The sequence below is a fragment of the Lytechinus pictus genome, chromosome 7 (assembly GCF_037042905.1).
Source record: "Lytechinus pictus isolate F3 Inbred chromosome 7, Lp3.0, whole genome shotgun sequence".
Lineage (NCBI taxonomy): Eukaryota > Metazoa > Echinodermata > Echinoidea > Temnopleuroida > Toxopneustidae > Lytechinus > Lytechinus pictus.
The window spans coordinates 47,340,264-47,362,317 of record NC_087251.1 but is presented as its reverse complement, the minus strand read 5'-3'; the positions used below and the strand labels follow the sequence as shown (position 1 = coordinate 47,362,317).

The 22,054-nt window shown below is 37.8% G+C and overlaps 1 protein-coding gene across 1 annotated transcript in view; it reads right to left on the bottom strand.

Moving 5' to 3' along the window:
* Nucleotides 1-22,054, bottom strand: part of LOC129264112 (gephyrin-like) — a 47,671-nt gene that overhangs the window by 5,685 nt on the left and 19,932 nt on the right. Inside the window, exons 8-17 of the mRNA XM_064102936.1 lie at nucleotides 16,942-16,990; nucleotides 16,329-16,460; nucleotides 15,326-15,418; nucleotides 13,097-13,272; nucleotides 12,075-12,133; nucleotides 10,993-11,146; nucleotides 10,122-10,243; nucleotides 8,859-9,020; nucleotides 811-875; nucleotides 18-121 (exon numbers count right to left, since the gene is read on the bottom strand). Of these exons, the coding sequence (XP_063959006.1) occupies nucleotides 18-121; nucleotides 811-875; nucleotides 8,859-9,020; nucleotides 10,122-10,243; nucleotides 10,993-11,146; nucleotides 12,075-12,133; nucleotides 13,097-13,272; nucleotides 15,326-15,418; nucleotides 16,329-16,460; nucleotides 16,942-16,990 (1,116 nt within the window). The remainder of the gene's footprint in view (nucleotides 1-17; nucleotides 122-810; nucleotides 876-8,858; nucleotides 9,021-10,121; nucleotides 10,244-10,992; nucleotides 11,147-12,074; nucleotides 12,134-13,096; nucleotides 13,273-15,325; nucleotides 15,419-16,328; nucleotides 16,461-16,941; nucleotides 16,991-22,054) is intronic.

Sequence of the window (22,054 nt, the reverse complement as noted above, 5' to 3'; positions counted from 1 at the left end):
GATACTCAGCAACTTACCCGAACTTTGATTCTCTTGAGATGAAGGTCCGCATGCCCCATCATCCTCCTCAGACAGGGTAAGACAAAGTGGTTGAATGTCACGATGCCTGATACAGGATTACCTGTAAGAAAGAGATGATGGTTGAAGAGGTAACAACTATACTTGCTTTTATAGCACCTAATACCCCTTTATCAGAAGCCCCACAGCACTCTACAATAAATGCAGCATAATTACACTGGCTTGAGCTGAGCTACTGTCACATGCTCACGTGTTTCAAAGAATAATTTCTTGCCAGGTTCCTCACCTGGGTGGAGTGCAGCGCAATGTGGGTCAATTTCTCGCTGAAGAAATTTACGCCATGACTGGAATTCGAACCCATGACCCTCTGTTTAGAAGTCCAGAGACTAATCCACTGGGCCACAACGCTCTATGATACGTCTACAACGGACCTGACGAGCGTCACATGAAGAATTTTGCCGCCATCGTTATGAGGGTACCGCACTGACCGCAGACTCTTCATACTGCATGCACTGCACGTTTATGTATCGAAATTCAAAGGACATCTTGGTGTTTTAGCGTGCGGCTGCAATCCACGCTAAATGGGAGAAGTTGATGCAGTTACAAACATTGGCCACATCTTTTGGATTGTGATATTCAATTAGAGTATGGGCGGTCGCATGCTGATTGGTATTTAAATATCTCTGGTACCGATTAGAAGGGCCCTGAGGCCAATCAATGTGGCTTTCAATACCATAAAATTGGGACCCTTGGTTTAATCTTGGTCCTGTTAATGCTAATGTAGAATCTTACCTGGCAGTGAGAAGAAGAGCTTCTTTGCACCCTCGTGTTCAAATGTGCAGAAAGTTGTTGGTTTCCTGTAGAGAGAGAGAAAATAAAAAAGAGGGGGGGGGGAGAGAGACTGAGATAATCCATATTCTTATGTTGGAATTTGCTTTGCCTACTTTATGCAAACATACAGGTTATCAAAATTAATATTCATCCTTATCTATAGATATAAAATAACATAACAATCTTTCTGTGTATGTCATGACTTAAAAACAAAAATATGATTCTGAAGGTGACTGAAATGGATGGTGTGATCTAATAAAGAAATGCAAACTAAAGATGGAGCTTTGATTGTTAGTGGAGACAGAAAAGGAAAAACAGAATTAAAGAAAAGTGGGGAGGGGACAAAGGTAGATACACCCAATGATCTTGTAAATCATTAAGCATTTTCTATAGCTGTCAAATATATCAATAAAGTATGGCAGAAACCTCAAAGGAAGAGAAGGGGGACACTCATTTCAAGGCGACCACCATGCTATTGCATAGACAAAATGGACAGGTCCCCCCATCCCGGTAGTTTGAGGACTAACCATTGATATAAAAACAAGTGGAACGCCTCTGGCAGTCTCGCCTGCATTACGCGATTTAATATAGCAGCAGTGCTAACTTTGAAAACTACTATAAAATAATCATTCACAAAAACACCATTCATATACATGTAATGACATAATACCACGTTCATTGACCTTAAATGACATTTGAACGGTGACTTAACCCTTTGCGTGCGGGCCCGCGAAACCGGATACCTCTCCCTGCGGCGGAGCCGTTTTTGTACATTGCTGGTATTTGGATCTGTGGCGGTGTTTTCCTAATCTATTGCTAATTGCGCCAAACTGAAGTATTTTCAGGATTTTTAGTAAATGTAAAGATGAAAGATCAGACATTTTTCTTTCTAGAACTAAAGGTCTCGCTTCTCAAATCAACAGAATAGTTAAGAAATTTACGAGGAAAAAGTCGTGTTATTTTGTCAAATCTTCGCTTTTTCCCAAGTCAATAGGCACTGTGTACAAAAATGCGTAAGGGCAATCAGCACGCGCGGACAAGTCGGGTTCGATCTATACCGCTTTGTTGTCTGCTTGGTGCTTATTTTCATTGCCTATTGTCACGCTACTCATGAATGGTCTCTTTACCCCCTTGTATACAGATAATTTGCAAAGTGTATAATTACGACGATAATCCGTTTTGGGTGAAATCACAGCATGCCAAATACCTTTATTTTCCAGAATGAATAAAAAAAGGGTGAATATTCCCTTGCAAGTACGATGATGATGCTGCGCAACGAAAGTCCGAAACTATTTTGTGATTTTTGGCTTCTGGGCTTTAAGACGGTGGCCTCAATGTTTCACTAAAAATCGCCTTTGGTTTCTTCTTTTCATGAATTATAGTTTGTAATAAAAAAATAATTTTGTTCCTGAAGATTGCATACCAGTCTTCGATTTGTTTTCCTGTTGCAATTTCAAAGATCGAAGGGGGTAAATGTGACTCAAATAGTGGATCTGAAATCATACCTCCCAACGCTCTCCTCGTCTCATTCTATCACTTTTCTATCTCCCTTTTCACTCCAAAATAACCATGCTACCGATTACTGTTCGTCACAATGAGAGAAAGTAAATTATTATCTATTGAAATTGTAGCATCTAAATTAGATTTATTTATACATCTTTTTCAAATATTTGGGTGTTGATTCTCACCAGGGTAAGCGCCCCCAAAAAAAATTTAAGGTCAACCGGTCTTTTTTTTTCTTTATATGGATCCTTTTCTGCTACGCTATTCGCCAGAAAAACAAAAGACCAAAAAAAAGTAGAAAGAAACTGGCGAAAAAAAATAATAACATTTTTTTTTTGGGGGGGTAGGTGTAAGATTGAGAGGGGTTTGTCGGGACACGTCAAACAAACGTGTTTTTTTTAGGTGGATATACTAATCTTCCTTTTATTCAGGGCGTTGGCTATTTGTCCCCAGGCTCTTTTCATAAGGAATTTGTTTGAGCGTCCGCCATGACTTTCTTTTTGTTTGGGGAGTGCCGACACCAAGAACTGCATGGACGTTTTCATTTTCAAAAGAGCAGAGGATAAACGGTGTTCTAAATTCCTTATTTTCTGTTTGTTTCCTTTGAAATAGAAGACAAAAATAAGAGTAATATCGGATGAGAGAACGAGAGAAAGCGGGGGGGGGGGTTCAAAAATTTACCAGGGGCCCGTTTCATATAAGATTTGTTTACAAATTTTCAATAACACTTGAAAGCTACTGAAATCCTTCTATTTGACTGGCGGATGGTAAATTTGTTTAAATTATTGCGCATTTGTCAACATAAAATGTACATGTATAATGTATTTATACAACGGTACCAATTAGGGATTTCCTTGTTTTCCCTTTCTCTGGTTTCTAACCTGTAACCGATTGTATTATCTACCGCTTTCATTCCCTTATATCTATCGTCTTTCTATATCCCCTCCTTTCTACACCTTTTTTTCTCTGAGTTCTTCTCATTTAAATTATATATGTATCGTCTTCCTTCTTCCCGATTTAGATTACGAGGTATATACCCGCCCCCACCCCCTCAATCCTTTCTGATTTTTCTTCTCAGTACCTGTCGTTTTACATTACGTCTAACGTCTCCCCCCCCCCCCTCTCTCTCTCTTCATCGGAAACGGTTCCGAGAAAATGCCTCGTTTTTGCCAACTTGTATCGGAGATGGTTGGATTTTTGGGCCTCTCGTTCTATTGCATCGTGGTCATCATGTCGAAAAATTTTGGGGTTTTTCCCCCAGTTTCTCAAATAATGTCTCGAAAAACCTTTTAAAATTACTATTGTAACTGTCATTTCACAATAAATTCTACATCATCTTCCATTTTCTATATTGATAACATGGGTAGATATCTTTCGCAAAAGACAATACGATGATGATGATCATCATCATCGTATAAAAATGACAACTAAACTATTTTTTGTGAACTTGGGGCTTAGGGTTATGGCAAGACAGAGGCCTCAATCTTTCACTAAAAGTAATTTTCTTTTTTAGATTTTTTCATAAATTATATGTCTCAGTCTCATTTTATTCGATTTTCCACGCAGCTATTATAATGACAAAATAATTTTGTTCCTGAAGTTTGCGCACCGGTATTCGATTTGTAATATCCTGAAATTATTTCAAAGTGTTAAACGAATAAAAGTGACTAAAATTGTAAGTCTGAAAAAGTGAAATCATACCTCCCAACTCTCTTCTTGTCACTTTCTACGTTTCTTTATCTTACTATTCCCTCAAAAAGAGCCATGATAGCAATTACTGAAAGTAAGAGAAAGTATTTTTTTTTAAATAAATTATAGCATCCGTAATCATAAGTGTTTTTTTTTTATTTGTTCTTTCGTTTTGTTCGATTATCTCCTTCGTTTTGTTATATTGTCTCCTTGATTTCACAGCCGAAAACAAAGTAATAAATAAATCATTAAAAAAACTTTCACAATGATTAGAATTCATTTTTGTCTCTATCGTTTTAATCGTTCAATCTCATAGTACAGAGGCAGCGGAGTTGGTAGGAAGTTTCAGTCCTCACCCCTTTCAGCAAACATGTACAACAAAATCCGAAGTCTACATAAATTCATGATTTTTTTTGGCCGGTCCACTCCCTCCCACATTCAGCTAAACCCCTCCATTATAAAAAACGCTCAGCAGCCCCTGTTTTTTATTTTAAAAAATCAGATATTTTGGTTTTGATGCTAACCAAGGTAAGCGCCCCAAATGTTTGTATGCAGTAAAGGAAAAACTTTGTTTTCCTCTATGAATCTTTTCTACCATGCACGCTATTCACCGGTAAAAAAAAAAAGAAGAAAGAAATTGGCGAAAAAGTAGGAAAATCAATAAAATTTGGGTCGGTATCAACATTTTTTTTTTTGGGGGGGGTGTAGGTCACACATGAATAAAAATTTGTAGGATTGAGAGGGTTCTATCGGGTGACACGCCAGACAAACAAATTATCATCCTGTATCATTCTATTTCTTCCATTTCACGCGAGGAAACTTTTAGTTCATTATTGGTATTATCATTTGAAGTGATTATGTTTCTGGCAACTTTTCAATGCAAAAGTTTTCATCTGGGAGAGAAAAGGAAATAAGATGAAGAGCTTATATAAAACCTAACATGTTATAAATTCATTCTGTAAAATGACATGAATTAACAAATTGTGATTTTTTTTAACCGCTTCACCCCCGTCCCACAGCTCAACCCCTGCACCATAAAAAAAAACATTGCTGTCCCTGTATAACATCTTTTTCCAAATATTTTGGTTTAGATGCTAACCATGGTAAGCGCCCCAAATGCGATTTTATTTTTTTTTTGGTCGTAACGGGGAAAAAGTGGCCAAGACGGTCTTTATTCTGATCTTTTCTACCGCGTTACTCGCAATTAAAAACAAAAAATCGGAGAGAGGAGACAAACAAGCAATATTAGAGTGTAGGTCAGAACATTTCCATCTGGGGGGGGGGGGGCAAGGTCAAACAAGAATAATGATAAAAAGTCATCAGTTTGGCAAGGGTCTGGGGACCGAGTTGCGACAAACAAACGCTGTGGGATTTTTTAAAAGTAATCTAACCAAAAATAAAGTCATGTTGTTATTCGTTTAAGTAGATATTCATGGAATTTTAGCAAAAGCGCACTTGTCTATTTCCCCTTTTATCTCTGTCTCTCATTCTCTCTCGTTCTCCGTGACATCTGAACATATTTTTTCTATAATTTCCCTAAATGATTCTTCGTTCATCCTTATATGCATCATCACCCAAGGGTAGCGCTTTTATGCAATATGAATCACTGACGGATGTCATAAGCACCAGTGTTGTCGGTAAATGAGACAATTTTTTTTTTTAATACGGTATGTTGGTCGAAATAAAAGTATTCATAGAAGCTTTTTTGTATTGCTAAGTGCGAAAAGCATTCAATTGGTCATCCTGCCGATAAACACTAATCTTCCTTTTGTTCGGGGCGTTGACCATCTGTATCCTGCTCTTTTCGGAAGGAATTTGTTTGAGTGGCCGCCCAGACATTCTTTTGTTCGGGTAGTGCCGATATCATGAACTACATGGACGTTTCCCTTTTGAAAAGAGCAGAAGATGAATGGTGTGCTTAACTGCTTTCTTTGCTCTTTTTTTTTCCAGAATAGTAGACAAAAATAATAAGAAGGGGGATGATGGGGAGGGAAAAAGTTCAAAAGTGCACCGAGATCAGCTCAAAGTACTAAGACATTACAAGCTTTTTGTTTTTTGAAAATACAATCGATCGATGAAACCAAGGAGATATCATTTTATCTAGAGTGATATCTTCTTGATTAAACAAATAAGACGAAAATGGTGAATAAACGCGTAGCTTATTACGTGACGATCTTGCAGAAAAGATGTTAGCGTATATCTATCAGAACAACGATATGGATCAAATCACGTGATCAGAACAAATCACGTGATCAGGCCTTGTGCGCGCGCGTACGTGCTCGTCACAAAATTTATCTTCCCCGTCAGACTCCAACGAAAAAATCGGGTAAAGTTGAAATGATTTCCTATTTTCGGGATTTTTCCCCACGTAGCTGGATATTTTTTTCAATCTGTTATCGAAATAGGTTTATAAAGGAAATAGTGGCAGAGGTTTTAGTGCATAACAATTACGAAAAAGCTGAAAAACTTCATTGAATTAAACCAAACATATCTCGGCTTCTGTAGAAGCCCGTCGTAGCTAAGTGAACGACTCGCTGGGCTTCTGTGGAAGCCCGTCGCACGCAAAGGGTTAAGACTTGTCAACTACACCTATGTCCACATTTCATTCACTCTATCCATAAACTTTCAAAGTTATGATGGCAATTCAACAATTAACCCAACATGGCCTAAGTTTATTGACCTTAACTGACCTTTGACCATGGTCATGTGACCTGAAACTCGTACAGGATGTTCAGTGATACTTGATTACTCTTATGTCCAAGTTTTATGAACTAGATCCATAAACTTTCAGAGTTATGATGGTAATTCAACAAATACCCCCAACTTGGCCAAAGTTCATTGACCCTAAATGACCTTTGACCATGGTCATGTGACCTGAAACTCGTACAGGATGTTCAGTGATACTTGATTACTCTTATGTCCAAGTTTTATGAACTAGATCCATACATTTTCAAAGTTATGATGGTAATTCAACAAATACCCCCAACTTGGCCAAAGTTCATTGACCCTAAATGACCTTTGACCTTGGTCATGTGACCTGAAACTCAGGCAGGATGTTCACTAATACTTGATTAACCTTATGTCCAAGTTTCATGAACTAGGTCCATATACTTTTTAAGTTATGATGTCATTTCAAAAACTTAACCTTAGGTTAAGATTTGATGTTGACGCCGCCGCCGCCGCCATCGCCGTCGGAAAAGCGGCGCCTATAGTCTCGCTCTGCTATGCAGGCGAGACAAAAATGGATAGAGCTTGTTGTATGCTGCCACACAACCTTAAAGCTACAAGAAAAATACTTCATGACACAATTAATAGAACGTGGGGTCATACCAACACGTAAGAAACAAACACACAAAAGAGAAAAAATTGTGGAACTTTGTGCACGCTTGACCTTTTGGAGTACCTTTTCGAGTTTCTGGTGGCCTTTAACCCTAAAAAGACTCATTACGTCAAACCCCCGTTTTGAGAAAGACCGCAGTTCAGATTGCAAACTGCGGTTTTATACCCCATTTTACGTTTGGAAATCCCAAAAATCATTTCCAAGCCCTGATCAACCCTGCTTGGCCAGGTAATCCCCGCTGTCTCAATTTCACCTCCACAGGCCAGTATATGAGCGTTGAGCCAAGGACGAAATGATAAACAACAGCTGTGCTATTACGTAAGACTTCTCTGCCTGTAGTAGGACCTTCGGAATGAAATTATTGTATTCGATATTTAATCACGTTTTCAAAGGCATATTGTATTCAGAAATCCAATGTTAGTCCATTTTCAATTTCGAACGAAGAAAATCGACCTCGGAATAAGGAAAGTAAGCGAATAAAAATGACGGCATGCTTTGCAGGGACCGCGCTCAGCGCTGCGCATGCATCCCATCGTGTGTGGCCCCCTGCTGTGACTGTATATGCCGGGCTGTTGTGTTATCTTCGGACCGAGGTCAAGAAACAGGTGTTTTGATACTTAAATTGCTTGCTTGGGGGCAGTTAGGGTTTGTCGTACTTGGAGAAGAGAATTGAAACAGGGGTATAGTGTTCTCAAATGGAGGTTTTCGTCATGTGGGGGGGCTGATTCAGCCCCCCCTCTAATTTTTGTGATAAATCCGCTGCGCAAAATTTTCTGACTGCGTCGCTATCTGACTTTTTACTTTCAAGTCTCACGCAACTTTTGAGACCAAAATTGCGACCCCCCGGGTACGCGGTTCCGAAATAACTCAATATTTTGTAAGTGCATTGCATGCAGACCCCAAATAGCTCAAAAGCGTGAATTTGTGTACAAATCTAATGCAAATAGTATTCTTTGCCAAAATTCATAAATGTATGATTATTTTTCTTTTTACTGACAATTAATTTCATCTTGTTTATGGCCCAAATAAAGTCCCCAACAATTTCCATTGAAAAAAAAGCAATGAAATACAAAAGTCGAAAAACAAAGAAATACATTAGAAATTTAGAAAACAATAAAACAAAGAAGAAAATAAATGTGATGTTGAAACTTTTTTAAAGTACATTTGATCAGATTCTTATAGAGTCTGTGAACAAAAAATAGCTTTAAGGGGGTATTATTTAGGTAATTAGAGCAAACTTGATCTTATGCTTAAATTAGCATGATTCATTTTCAATGAGCTTTTTCGCAAAATTTGATCTTATAGTTTTGTAGATTATGCCATGGGTAACGCTCGTGCCAATTTTCGTCGCAATCGGCCGAGATCATAAGGTCTTCTAAGACGTCGAAATAGCCCAGTCTATTTAGGGTTAAAAGGTGCGGTGTTGCTCCATCAATTTTTTTTTTATCGATGAGCTTAACATTCATGTGGTTCTTACCCTGGCTTGATGAATATACGTCCAAAGTGAAGCGTAGCCTTGAGTTCTTCTGAGAGGACATACTTGAGGAGATCTTTCTCCCCCATGGATACACCACCGGTAGTAACGATCACATCAGATTGAGAAGCTGCCTTCAAGAGAACCTCCTTGGTTGCTTGGACACTGCAACAGATGACACAGGTAGGAATTGAGCATTTGTACGATGATTTAAAACTTTGAACAGTAAGATGTTTCAAGTTTTAATATTCGCATTAAATTCTACTGCATTGTTTTTAAAATAGGGTCGCAGACCAATTGTAAGCTGTCCAGTGGCCTTAAGGACCAGGGGCGATACCCTCTCCACATGCAACTTACAGCTATCATCAAAAGAGTGTAATTTAAGGCCTGATATAAAATTGAAAAGAATTGAAAACCCATACAAGGTTGGGGTTTCATAAAGCTGTTCGGAAAATTACACATAACTTTATGCACACCTACAACAAGCTCCTATGTGCTAAGTCAGCTACACAAGGACATATCTTGTTCTTTCAGATTCCTTTCCTCCGAGGTGTGGAAATTGGCGGAATGGATGAAACTGTGAAGCTTCTGAGAATAGTTTAGGGTACCTATCCAGTCATTTAGCATAACAAAGTGTGACCAGTCGTGCCTACACTCATGCATCGCTTACACGAACAGCAATATGAAGCCCCCCCCCCCCGATAAATTTTTTTAAATTCAATTGTACGTCAGCTTTCATAGAGAATGGATTATTGGATTATTGTTTGGTGACCCCTGGCTTTGTGAATAGCATAGGAAATACCTGTAACAGACTAACAGAGACATCTTTGGGGGACAGGATACTTGGTGTACCAGCAAGACATTCTTCAGTCAGGTCAGGGGCCCGTTTCATAAAGGACTTACAACTGTTGTAACAATGCCATAATGGCAACTACCATGGCAACAGGGCTCAGCAGCCAATCAAAATCAAGGTTACCATGGTAGTTGCCATAAAGGCAAAGTTACAACAGTTCAAGTTCTTTACGAAACAGGCCCCTGATCAGCCTTGGGCAATTGTCAGACCAGATAGAATAGGATGATGACTTTACCGTAATGCATTTTCCAGTGGTATTGCACAACGTCTGCTAGTCAATATATCTTGATCTACCATGGTTCAACAATGTGTGATTTATAATCCAATGGTGTCAAATTTCTCATGAATACAGACAACAATCAAGTTTTAATTCTATTCAATTCAAAATCCATGAGATTAAATGAAAGACTCACGTATCGGGTGCGATGCCTACATCTACTGTAGGAACATTCAGCTCTAGGAGTGTAGCCAGCATGGTAATCCTATTACTATCATAGATGTGACCAGGAGGAAGCTTCTCAGAGGGTTCTGTCAACTGTAAGAACAAGAGTGAAGGATACATCTCAGGGGGGTGTTTCACAAAGAATTAAATGCGACTGATCCCCCTAATATCATGGATGCGACAAAGAGGTTCCTTTTCAGAGGGTTTCTGTTTCTGTTATGGTAACTTCCATACGAACTCTGCAGGACTCTGTTAACTGTAGGAACAAAAGATGTAGCGGTATGACAAAAATACATTCCAGGGGCGTTTCATAAAGCTGTTTGTAACTTACAAGCGACTTTTTAAATGACTGGTAACCCTTTCTGAGAAACTAAATCAACAGTAATGGAAATTCGGACCCCATATCACACGGGTTAGTGATTAATCGCTAGATAAAACGGTCTATTAAGGTCATCACTGCATTTTGGTCAGTAGACTGATGAGGAACAAATCAGAATTGTTCTTTCAAATTAACAGATTAACCACTAACCTTTGTTACGGGGTCCTGGTGTATATCCTTCACCACAAGATAGGACCTTCAGTCGTTACAACTGTTCATATCTTATAAACAGCTTTATGGAACACCCCCCTACCCCCCCGGTATTATTCCACAGGTCACTCGCCTCAATGCCTGTTGAACAGACACCTTCTATGGGTCAACAGTAACACTTGACCTTCGTGACTTATTGTTATAAGCTACTGAAATTCTTGCATCTGATTGGCTGAAGGCAAATTAGTCGGTGAAAATATCTGATTAAGCTCGATCTTCGTGAAACGCTCCCCTTGTACACACTTGTACTCACCTCATTGCCTGTTGAACAGACACCTACTACGGGTCGACGGTGACACTTGACCTTCGTGATTCCCACCGAGGCAAGGAGACCAAGCTCCGGAGGACAAAGCTTGGTTCCAGGAATCACCAGCATGGTCCCTTCTTGCAGGTCGCTTCCAATAGGTCTAGAATAATGGAAACAAATAATGGTAAGTCGATGAACGGCTTTCACCTGCTTTCATCTAGTTGACTAAAGATTCCCATTATAAAGCACAAAATGGTTGTTTAAATAGAAAGTTGCAAGGCCCAAGCAATTCCCACTAAATAAAGGCAAAGAGACCAAGCTCAAAGGGCAGAGATTGGTTCTAGGAACCACTAGCATGGTCCCTTCTTGCAGGTCGCTTCAGATAGGTCTAGAATAATAGAAACCAAAATTGACAATTGGTTTACAACTACTTTATCTACGTGATTATAGTTTTCCATTTTACAGCACAAGATGGTTAATCAAACAGAGTGGCATGACTCTAGTAATTCCCACTGAGGACAACAAGCTCCGGAGCACAGTTCTGTTATTGATCTATCTCTCTCAGGGTTAGCTCCATGGAATGACGTCACACAAGGGCACAAAGAGCTTGTATGTATTATCACATGCACAAATCGCTTCTTGTGTGTGGAAATATCCTAGTACACCCATTTAAAATGGATATTAAATCAAATAGAGAACATTGTGTCTATAATAGAAGTATCTAGATGAAAGTTAGTATGTAGACCTGCCCCAGTACACCCATGAAAAAAAAGGATATTAAATCAAATAAAAATAACAGTTGGATTTTTAAAGTGCTTTTTGCCAGAGAATACAAAGCGCTGCTATTTTTACCCCGGCTTTAGCTACGCTGTCTATATAGGTACCCAAGCATTCAAGGAACTTCTTCCTACTGGGAACCCATTCACCTCACCCGGGTTGAGTGCAGCACAAAGTGGGTAAATTTCTTGCTGAAGGAAAACACGCCATGGTTTGGAACTGAACCCACGCCCCTCAGATAGAAAGACGAGAGTCATAACCACTAGACCACGACGCCCCCACTTTTTGCAATAGTAGAGAAATCTACCCACCTGATATCCTGGCCAGCTGTAGGTGTTGATAGAATTCTAACAGATACCTCTCTTTTTCCCTGAGAAAGGTGGAGAACAAAATAGAATGGATGAGATAAATAAGTTAACAATCCAGTGTTCCATTCAACAGCAATTTTTGTTCACACATGTTTTATACACCCATGACTGTATCTGTTTTTGTTTGTGGTTAACTTTAATTTTATGTATATGTGTATTACAAAGTTCTGCATTGAGGATGCCAATACATTCAATTCAATCAGTGGCGTAATTAGCAAAACATTGGGGAGGGGGGGGGGGGCAGATATGGCAAATTAGGCAATATTATTATTACAAAAATCAAATTATATGATAGATTTTGACAGAAAAAAATATATTTCACCCTTCTCTCTATCCTTTTCTCTTTGTCAATTTTTAGTCGTAAACAATTTTTGGGGAACAAGTGCCCCAAGCCGCCCCCCCCCATCTGTATGCCACTGAACTTAATCCAATACTAAAGGACTTAAACAGATCAGGTATGGCCAAACCCACAAAAAGTTGCAATGTGTGATTTTTAGTAGCTGGATGACAGCAAGCATGGTTTGGTCAGAATTAACAAATTTTAGGTTTTTGGTATTTTGCTCTGTGCACAGCATTAAAAAAATGGATGTACCATACAAACCTAAAAGACTGTTGAGATAGTTTTAATTAGACCCATATCATTATTTCACATAGAGTGTTTTATCAGAGCTGCCAACGTAAACAAGAGTATTCCAGTATTTTAAGAGCTAGAAATCAATATTTGGCTGAGGAAATAGTATTTAGCATGAAAACCATCCAAATTCTTCTCATATTTCAGTACTAACTACTAGAAATCAGTACTAGTTGACAGCTGTTTCCTGTAGGTGTACTCTTTTTTTTTTCAATGAAAAAATAAATGTGCATAAAGTGAAACTGAAAAATTGATAAATCTGTTTTTTAAGAAAATAAGATTGAAAAACCACAGCCTCACTGCCTTCAAGATCTGCCTTTCCAGTCATACTTACATCATCGGCTTCTTCTACCAGTTCGGTATCCTCCACCTGCACCACGGCGTCAGCACCCTTAGGGATTGGAGCACCGGTGGTGATCCTGATCACATGGCCTGGGAGAAGCTCTAGGTCAGGTGCATCCCCGGCGGTGGCATCGTTCATCACCTGACGTACCCCGGGACCATCAGAAGCTGACCGATGAAATGTGTGATAGATACAAATAAGTGTTCAAAACAAGACCTCGGTCTTGGTGCATGAAAATTATAATTTGCCATCCATGGTAATGATGCCCACACTGATCAAAATCAAGTATTCCATGAAATGTATTATAACTCATGAGTAATATGGTACAGGTACCTTGGCAACCCCATTTTACCGGACCTTGGTTTCAGTTCTCTAGATACTCAATTCCATTCAGAAACCGCTATTAAGCAGCATGTCAGCCCTGCTCCGATTACCAACCTCCCATCATGAAACATATAAAAGCCCTGTCTTACAAGGAGTTGTGATTGATCTGATCAACCACAACTATGGAAAGCAAGCGACATTAACATCTAAAATGCATGTTCGTTCAAAATATTTAATAGACATGCTGTATTTTCAGACAGTCATTTTTTCTTGAACACTCAGTGTGCTTCTCTTTGTTTACAAAGGACATTGTGCAAACTTCCCATGGAGAAAATTATGATATTCATGGATTTCAATACAGTTGAGGTTGATCAGATCAATCGTAACTCTTTGTAAGATGGGGCCCTGTTCGCAGGCAAAGAGCAAGCATGAAGATTGTGGTCTTGTACCCAGGCTATGCACCCATAATTCACGCGATCTAGCTTAAGTTATTCGGTGTCCCTCCACAGCACAACAATGCCTACAACAGTGGGTGACCAGCAGAGGGATTGGCTGTACACGTACTGATGATACTGTACAAATGCGAGGGATCAACTACAGCCAAAGAATATAGATAAACTATAAAGAGGGCTCACTACATCGAACGAAAGCAATCCAATGCAGTTCCCGAGACCATTTTACTTTCTGCCTAAAACCCTGTATTTCAAACCTAGTAGTCAGTTCCTTAAAGGTCAAGTCAACTTCAGAAAAATTTTGATTTAAATCGTTAGAGAAAAATCAGACAAGCATAATGATGAAAATTTCATCAAAATCGGATGTAAAATAAGAAAGTTATGACATTTTGAAGTTTTGCGTATTTTTCACAACATAGTTATATGCACAATTTAGTCACATGCAAATGAGAGAATCAATGATGTCCCTCACTCACTATTTCTTTTGTTTTTTATTGTTTGAATTACACAATTTTTCAATTTTTACGGATTTGAAAATAAGGACCAACTTGACTGAACCAAAAAATGTTTAACAATGGTAGTTCCACATGTTCAGGGGGAAATAAAACTTTGTTTCAAAGGACAATGAGGAGAATATTATAATATTTCATATTTCATACAATAAAATACAAAAGAAATAGTCAGTGAGTGATGTCATCAGTTCCCTCATTTGCATACTGACCGGGATGTGCATATAACTGTTTTGTGAAATTAAGCAATACTTAAAGATGTCATAACTTTGTTATTTTACATCAGATGTTGATGAAATTTTCAGTGTTGTGTTTGTTGGATTTCTCTCTTTTTATTCAAATCAAATTTTTGTTGGGGTGGACTTGTCCTTTAAGCACGGTGCACACTTTGCGATTTGTTGTAATCCTAATTTCAAAGAAATTGTAATAACATTTTATATGAACACTCCAACCAATAAAATCTTAGCGATCAGAGTTCAGAATAGTGGTGGGACTACTGAAATCCAAATTCAGTCTTGTTTGACCCCCCCCCCTGTAGTAATAAAAGCAAAATTCAATTCCAAATCCTAATGACGTCATCATCGGCTTCGACTTGAAGCCAATTTGGACTTTCCCCCGACCATAGGGCTTGCCGCATAGCAAAAATATGATTTTATTACTCCTAACATGATGCAAAACTTCAAATAAAATAATTCTACTTCTCGGAACTTTCATGTTTAATGCAAATTACGATTTATTAAAAAAATCATATCGGATCGCATAGAGTGTGCTGGGCTTTAGTCTCAGACCTTTATTTCAAGATTTTGTGAGGCACACCTCCATCATATTAAATTCATAATTCAAGTGACCAAAAGGGATATTCTTACTCATGCCATCAATGATATGTACTATTTGTATACTATCAAGGTCAATCCATATTATTTCAATGTTCTTACCTAGTACTGCATAACCATCTTTGATTGAGTTCCTGAATGGAGGCAGTGAAATTGGGGCTTTGACCTCCTCAGCTACAACTCTAGCCAATGCATCTATGGACAGAGATATTAATTGATTATTGTATTCATTTGTACTGCAGTACAAGTACAGGAAAGAAACATAAAATGTGAAAAGAATATACTAATAGTATATGACAATAATGTAGGAAAAACAAGAACAGGAACAGGAACAAGAAAAACAATAAAATGCAAGTACAGTTTATGACAATAATGTAGGACTATTTTGTGAAACCATGTGAGATTTCTCCATTTAATCGTTATCTATCACATTCAAATTAGATTTCCTCCTCACAAAAAAATAACTTATTTTCTACTTCACTATCTAACTTTTACCAATCTTTAAAATGAGCTAAATATGTTATCAGTATTCCAGTCCTTTCCTCCAGTTTCCATCCTAATGCCCCCCTACCTCCTCCTAGCTCGTATAAGAACAATTCATCTGCATACATGAATAAGATATTTGTGTAAAAAAAACTAATTCCCTCTCCCATTACCCCTTCTCAGCCTGTCCCTTGCTCCATCCCCTCCTCCCTCTTTTTCTTCCCCCTTCTTTTTTTATGGTTGTTCTTTGGGCCTGATGTTACCATCATAAAATGAGGAAAAGTGGCGCATAACTACCACATAATAAACCATAATGAAATCAAACAGTAGGGAGTTTTACATCAATACCCTTCACCTATTATCTCCCTCCCATCTATCTGTCTGTCTCTTCCTTCCCTCCGCTCCCCTCCTTCTTTCCTTTGCTCTCCAACTTACCCTTAATATCCACAAACTCTGGTGGTAGTCCATGACGATCTTGAGGGCATCTTTGAACGGGATGACAGGATAGATTGATTCTCTTGGATGCCTGGCAACATTCTCTCTTTCAATTCCCCTCCCTTCCTTCTTCCCCCTTCCCATCCCCCTCTCCGCTCTCTCTCCCTCCCCCTCCACTTCAACTTACCCTTAATATCCACAACCTCTGACGGTAGTACTGGGGCGTTATCCATGACGATCTTAAGGGCATCTTTGAAAGGGATGACGGGATAGATTGAGTCTCTTGGACGCCTGGCGACCTTCTCAACGTCATGGTGACCTGATGGAATAGAAGATTTACAAGTGCTTTCTGTTAATAAACATCAATCATTGTCCCAACATACATGATTGACATAACAGAAGAGTCACCTTTCGAAGAATGAATGTTTTCAATCAATAAAAGCAGTAGAAAATTCTCATTACAGAGCACATGCATTGCAAGGATATAGCACTAGTGAAACAACATATCACGATTCCAAAGATTTCATCCTCTGACATCATAAGTAATATTGCTTTAAAAAGCAAAATGAATGATATATTCTGCTTCTGCTACTTAATAGTATTATGATTCCGTTCATTCCGGCTTCCAGCCATTAAGAAATCAACCTATTATATTTATATTACCATTTGACGATAATCCCTTTCATAAAACAAATAAAATTACAAATGAATATGTGAATGATAATCAAATAAATAATCATGTCTTCAGTTCAGTTGCTAAACAGTCTGCCTTCTAAAAAATGAAAAATCTGTTAACTTACGGATCTTCTGACAGTTGTGATGCCCATGTGGACTGACAGTTGGTAGATTCTGAGAAAAAAATGAGAAAATATGTTAATCTGGTGATTTGATGTAAAATATTCATCATCATCTCCATCATCATTTTCATCATCATCATCATCATGATATTTCAAGATGATGATCACCCTAATTATCATGATCATCATCACCAACATTATCATCAACATCCTCCTCCTCCTCCTCATCATCATCATCATCACCACCATCATGATTATCATGATGATAAACATCATCATCGATGACGGTGATAGTCATAATCATCATCACCATCTTCATCCTCATCCTCACCATCATCATCATCATCCTTATCATCATCATCACCACCACCACCACCATCTTCATCATCATAATTACCATCATTATGATCATGATCATCATTATATCACAATCTTTATCATCATCATTGATCACCATCATCATCATCATCATCACCATCATCGACATTGTTCAGGCATGATATTCCCCTCTGAAAAAAAATCTGAAAAATATTCAAGGGTCCCTAAGTCACGGACGAAGTCCGAGGTGCCCTGATCGGGATTACCAGCTCTTGCATAGTAAAGAAATCGAAAGTGATTTTTCAAGGCGAGTCTGCATGATAGTTATATCATTTGACTTCTAAAAGCAGTATAAAAAAAACAGCATGACAATGTTCTTGGGCAAAGGATTTCACGTAAAAAAAAATCAGAATTTCGAGATTAGTCAGGAGAATATCATTCCTAATCATCATCATCATCATCATCATCATTTCCCTCATGATGATCACCTTCTTCTAGCCAGACAAATAATAAACATGCATAAAGTACATTAGGGTAAATACTTGGCTCTAATTAAACTTAAAGGAGAATGAAACCCTTGAAACCAGCTGAATCCATATCAAAGAGAAAAATCAAAGAAACATATTGTTGAAAGTTTGAGGAAGATTGAATGAATAATAAGAAAGTTATGAGCATTTGAATATTGAGATCACTAATGCCATGTAGTTCCTCCCATTGGCAATGCGACCAAGATCTGTGATGTCACACACGTACAACTCCCTCATTACTTTAGCACTTATTTCACTTATATTCTCACTTTTATAGAGTCTATCACAAGGTGAGGTGTTCTCTTTATGAGAGGACAAGTACAGAGGTTTCACAACATTATATCATTGATGAATCGTTTGTCATATGATTAGAATGAGCAAAAAGAGATGTTTTGGGGTATATTTTCAGTGTCCAAAAGGGGAGAGTTGTTCATCTGTGACATCATAGATCTTGGTCGCATTGCCAATGGGAGGATCTCCATAGAATAAGTGATCTCGACATTCAAATGCTCATAACTCTTCTATTGCTAGTCCTATTTTACTCAAACTTTTGTTGATCTTATTCTTTGATTTTTCTGCTTTCACAAAAGCTAACTTGCTCCAAGAGTTTCATTCTCCTTTAATTCTCTACTCGGTGTAGCAGATAAATCAGTTAGTAGTTTAAAATTTATAATTCAATACATCATTGTTATAATGAATGAAATATAGCCAGACCTGCTAGAGAAATATTGGCCCTTATGGATTATACACAGTATACGCACTCCTAAGTGGCTTGATGGCCAACTGTTCTCGTGACCTTTCACATGTCATAGATTTTGTACATGGGTCAAACAGGTTGACACAGCGTTTTTAGGTTAATTTTTGAGGGGTTTTATTATACATGGCATCACAAATACACACAACACACTTTTATGTTTGGGTTCAATCAAGTTTTATTCACCTCCTCATGCACTTTAATTTTTTTTTTATATGCATAATTTCCTAGTTAATCCCCATATACAGGACTTACTTATCTTTTCCATCCCTTTTCTTCACCCTTACTTTTGTCATTTATGTATTCATATTTTGCTTTGATAATTATATATATTAAGTAGCCTCCAAACAATTACTTCTTATTTTGGGATACTTTCCCTCACAAGGCCACTATTTGCTTTATTCTAAGGTTTCCTATTTAATTTCTTATTTCATTATACAGGCCTAATTATACTAAAAATTCTTTTGTATTTATTGTGTTTTTGTATTTTTTAAAATTGATTATTGATCTACATATTTGATGTCTAAATTTGATTTTATATGACACCTAGATAGATCCTTGTGATTTGATTGGTTGTTTGATATCGTTCATTCAGCCCATTTTGCAATGACGTCATCAACCGTGCAATTTTGGATCCATTCATCGTGCAATTTTGGATCCATACGATATTTGTCCATTGCACGCGCGCACCGAGATTGTCGCTGCAGGCACCAAATAAACCAAATAATGAATGTTTTTTCATTCGTGCAATAGACAGAATACTTCATGAAGTGAAAGATGAAATAATGATCCATTCAACTCGGCTATGCCTTGTTGAATGGATCATTTCATCTATCACCTCATGAAGTATTCTGTCCATTGCACTCATTAACATTCATTATTTGTATAATAAATTCATATATGTATTCATTGTTTTCAGAGATGCAATGAAAATACATTAACTGAACTACAACCTCTCTCTGCAAATTGCAGTTTTATTGGACAATACAATTTTTAGATTCCTGAAATGCAATGTCAATGATCATTTGTTCTTTTAATGTTCTGAATCATTTTTTTCTTTTAATATTTGGATCATAAATTTCAAGTGAACTTCGATGGAGCAGAGCATTTTTAGAGGACCATTGACATCAAATTCAAATTCCAATGACATTCCATATGAATACAAATCAACTTAATTTCAGGTTATGATCTCTTAAAGGAGAATGAAACTCTTGGAACAAATTAGCTTTTGTGAAAGCAGAAAAATCAAAGAATAAGATCAACAAAACTTTGAGAAAAATAGGACTAGCAATAAAAGAGTTATGAGCATTTGAATGTCGAGATCACTAATGCTATGGAGATCCTCCCATTGGCAATGCGACCAAGATCTGTGATGTCACACACGTACAACTCTCCCATTTGGACACTGAAAATATACCCCAAAACATCTCTTTTTGCTCATTCTAATCATATGACAAACGATTCATCAATGATATAATGTTGTGAAACCTCTGTACTTGTCATCTCATAAAGAGAACACCTCACCTTGTGATAGACTCTATAAAAGTGAGAATATAAGTGAAATAAGTACTAAAGTAATGAGGGAGTTGTACGTGTGTGATATCACAGATCTTGGTCGCATTGCCGTTGGGAGGATCTACATGGCACTAGTGATCTCAATATTCGAATGCTCATAACTTTCTTATTATTCATTCAATCTTCCTCAAACTTTCAACAATATGTTTCTTTGATTTTTCTCTTTGATATGGATTCAGCTGGTTTCAAGGGTTTCATTCTCCTTTAAGTGATTGTGATGCATTTGTAGGGGTTTGAAGTTCCATGTGTTTCTTCATTTAATTGTTCTGATTACTTTTTTCTCCTGACCCCCAAAATAACTGTCAATGAGTGATCCCCTTTTAAGATGATTAACAGATCTTAAGAGTTATCAGTAGTTTACAGTTGATCTACAGTGGAGCGTTGTGGCCCAGTGGATTAGTCTTCGGACTTTGAAACAGAGGGTCGTGGGTTCGAATCCCAGCCATGGCGTAATTTCCTTCAGCAAGAAACTGATCCACAATGTGCTGCACTCAACCCAGGTGAGGTAAATGGGTACCGGTAGGAAGTAATTCCTTAAAAAGCTGTGTGCGCTATGAACGCCTAGCTTAGCCGGGTAATATAGGAGCGCCTTGAGCACCTAACAAGGTGGATATGTGCGCAATATAAATACCCTATATTATTATTATATACTATAGATGCGAACATGTCACTTACAATTACAAACAACATGAAAGGCTGAATTGAGAGCATTGTTGGCTCAGTCGGTAACGCGTCTGCCCGTCGAACCAAAGATTGTGGGTTCGAGTCCACCCCGGGGTGATGACCGAGTATAGCTGAAATGTCTTTACTAAATGTAATATAAGGAGACTGCTTGCCATGAATGTGGAGAGTTGAAGCTGAGCTTTACAGTGATAGTAAGCTTGTGTAGGTTCCGTGTTTAGAAGTGGGGATAAACAGGGCTGCAAATAATGCTGTTTTTAGAGAAACTTTCATTTGTTTGGGGGCATTTAAATGAATTTTAAAAGGACAATGCCTCAGATTTTTGCTTTTTTTTCTGCCATTTAGACCCATTTTTTGCAACCAACCTTCTTGCACCTATTATTTAAATGGATAATGTATACAAAAATCACAAAAACTCAATTTCTGTCTTCTTTGCCAATTTTCATTAAAAAAAAAATCCTAGTCCCCTTAAACTTTACAACTTAAGATTTGACAGAGAGAAGAATTACTCTTTCAGATAAGTTAATTTTATACAATTTTTACTCTTTGAATGTCAAGTTATCGTTAGGCTATTTACACGAACCTTCCCTAGCAACACATTGTTGATTTTGGGTGACTGGTCAATAGTAATCTATCCCTGAATGTGCCCTTATAGGTAAAATATTCTGCAATTATAGAGCATATCTTTTATGGCATGGACGTAGAAGCTATAATTCCATCAAAAAGATAATTTCTTCATTGGTCAAGGCCTTCTTTCCAGTGCTGCCTGATAAGTGTAGAGGACCAGCGGGGTCTAGAGTCGAGATGAAGAGTTTCGGTCTCGCGAAGTTTGGACCTAAATGCAAACACAAAGCAAAAGTTTCAGTCTCTGCCATTGTCAATTTTTCGCTGGGACTTTGTATGGCTCCATTTGACAAATGCCTTGATTACTACACAACTTTTATGCACTTTGTGCCCATTGACACAGACCTGCCAACCTCTATGAATGAAAAAGTGTATTCTGTGATTAAAAAAAGTGTATTTTTCCCCCAAAAAGTGTATTTCATAATAAAATGCGTGGCACACTCGCTCATCACGGCGCTCAAGCTGCATGCAAGCTAAAATGCGCATTGCTCTTGCAGATGAAAAAAAAAACATTTAAAAATGTGTTTATCTCAACCTAGTTTTAACAAAATGATTGAAAAAAAAGAGACATATAGAGATGATTTTTCTCAATAAATTTACTTTTTTTTACAAAAACGTATTTTTTAAAGAAAAAAAC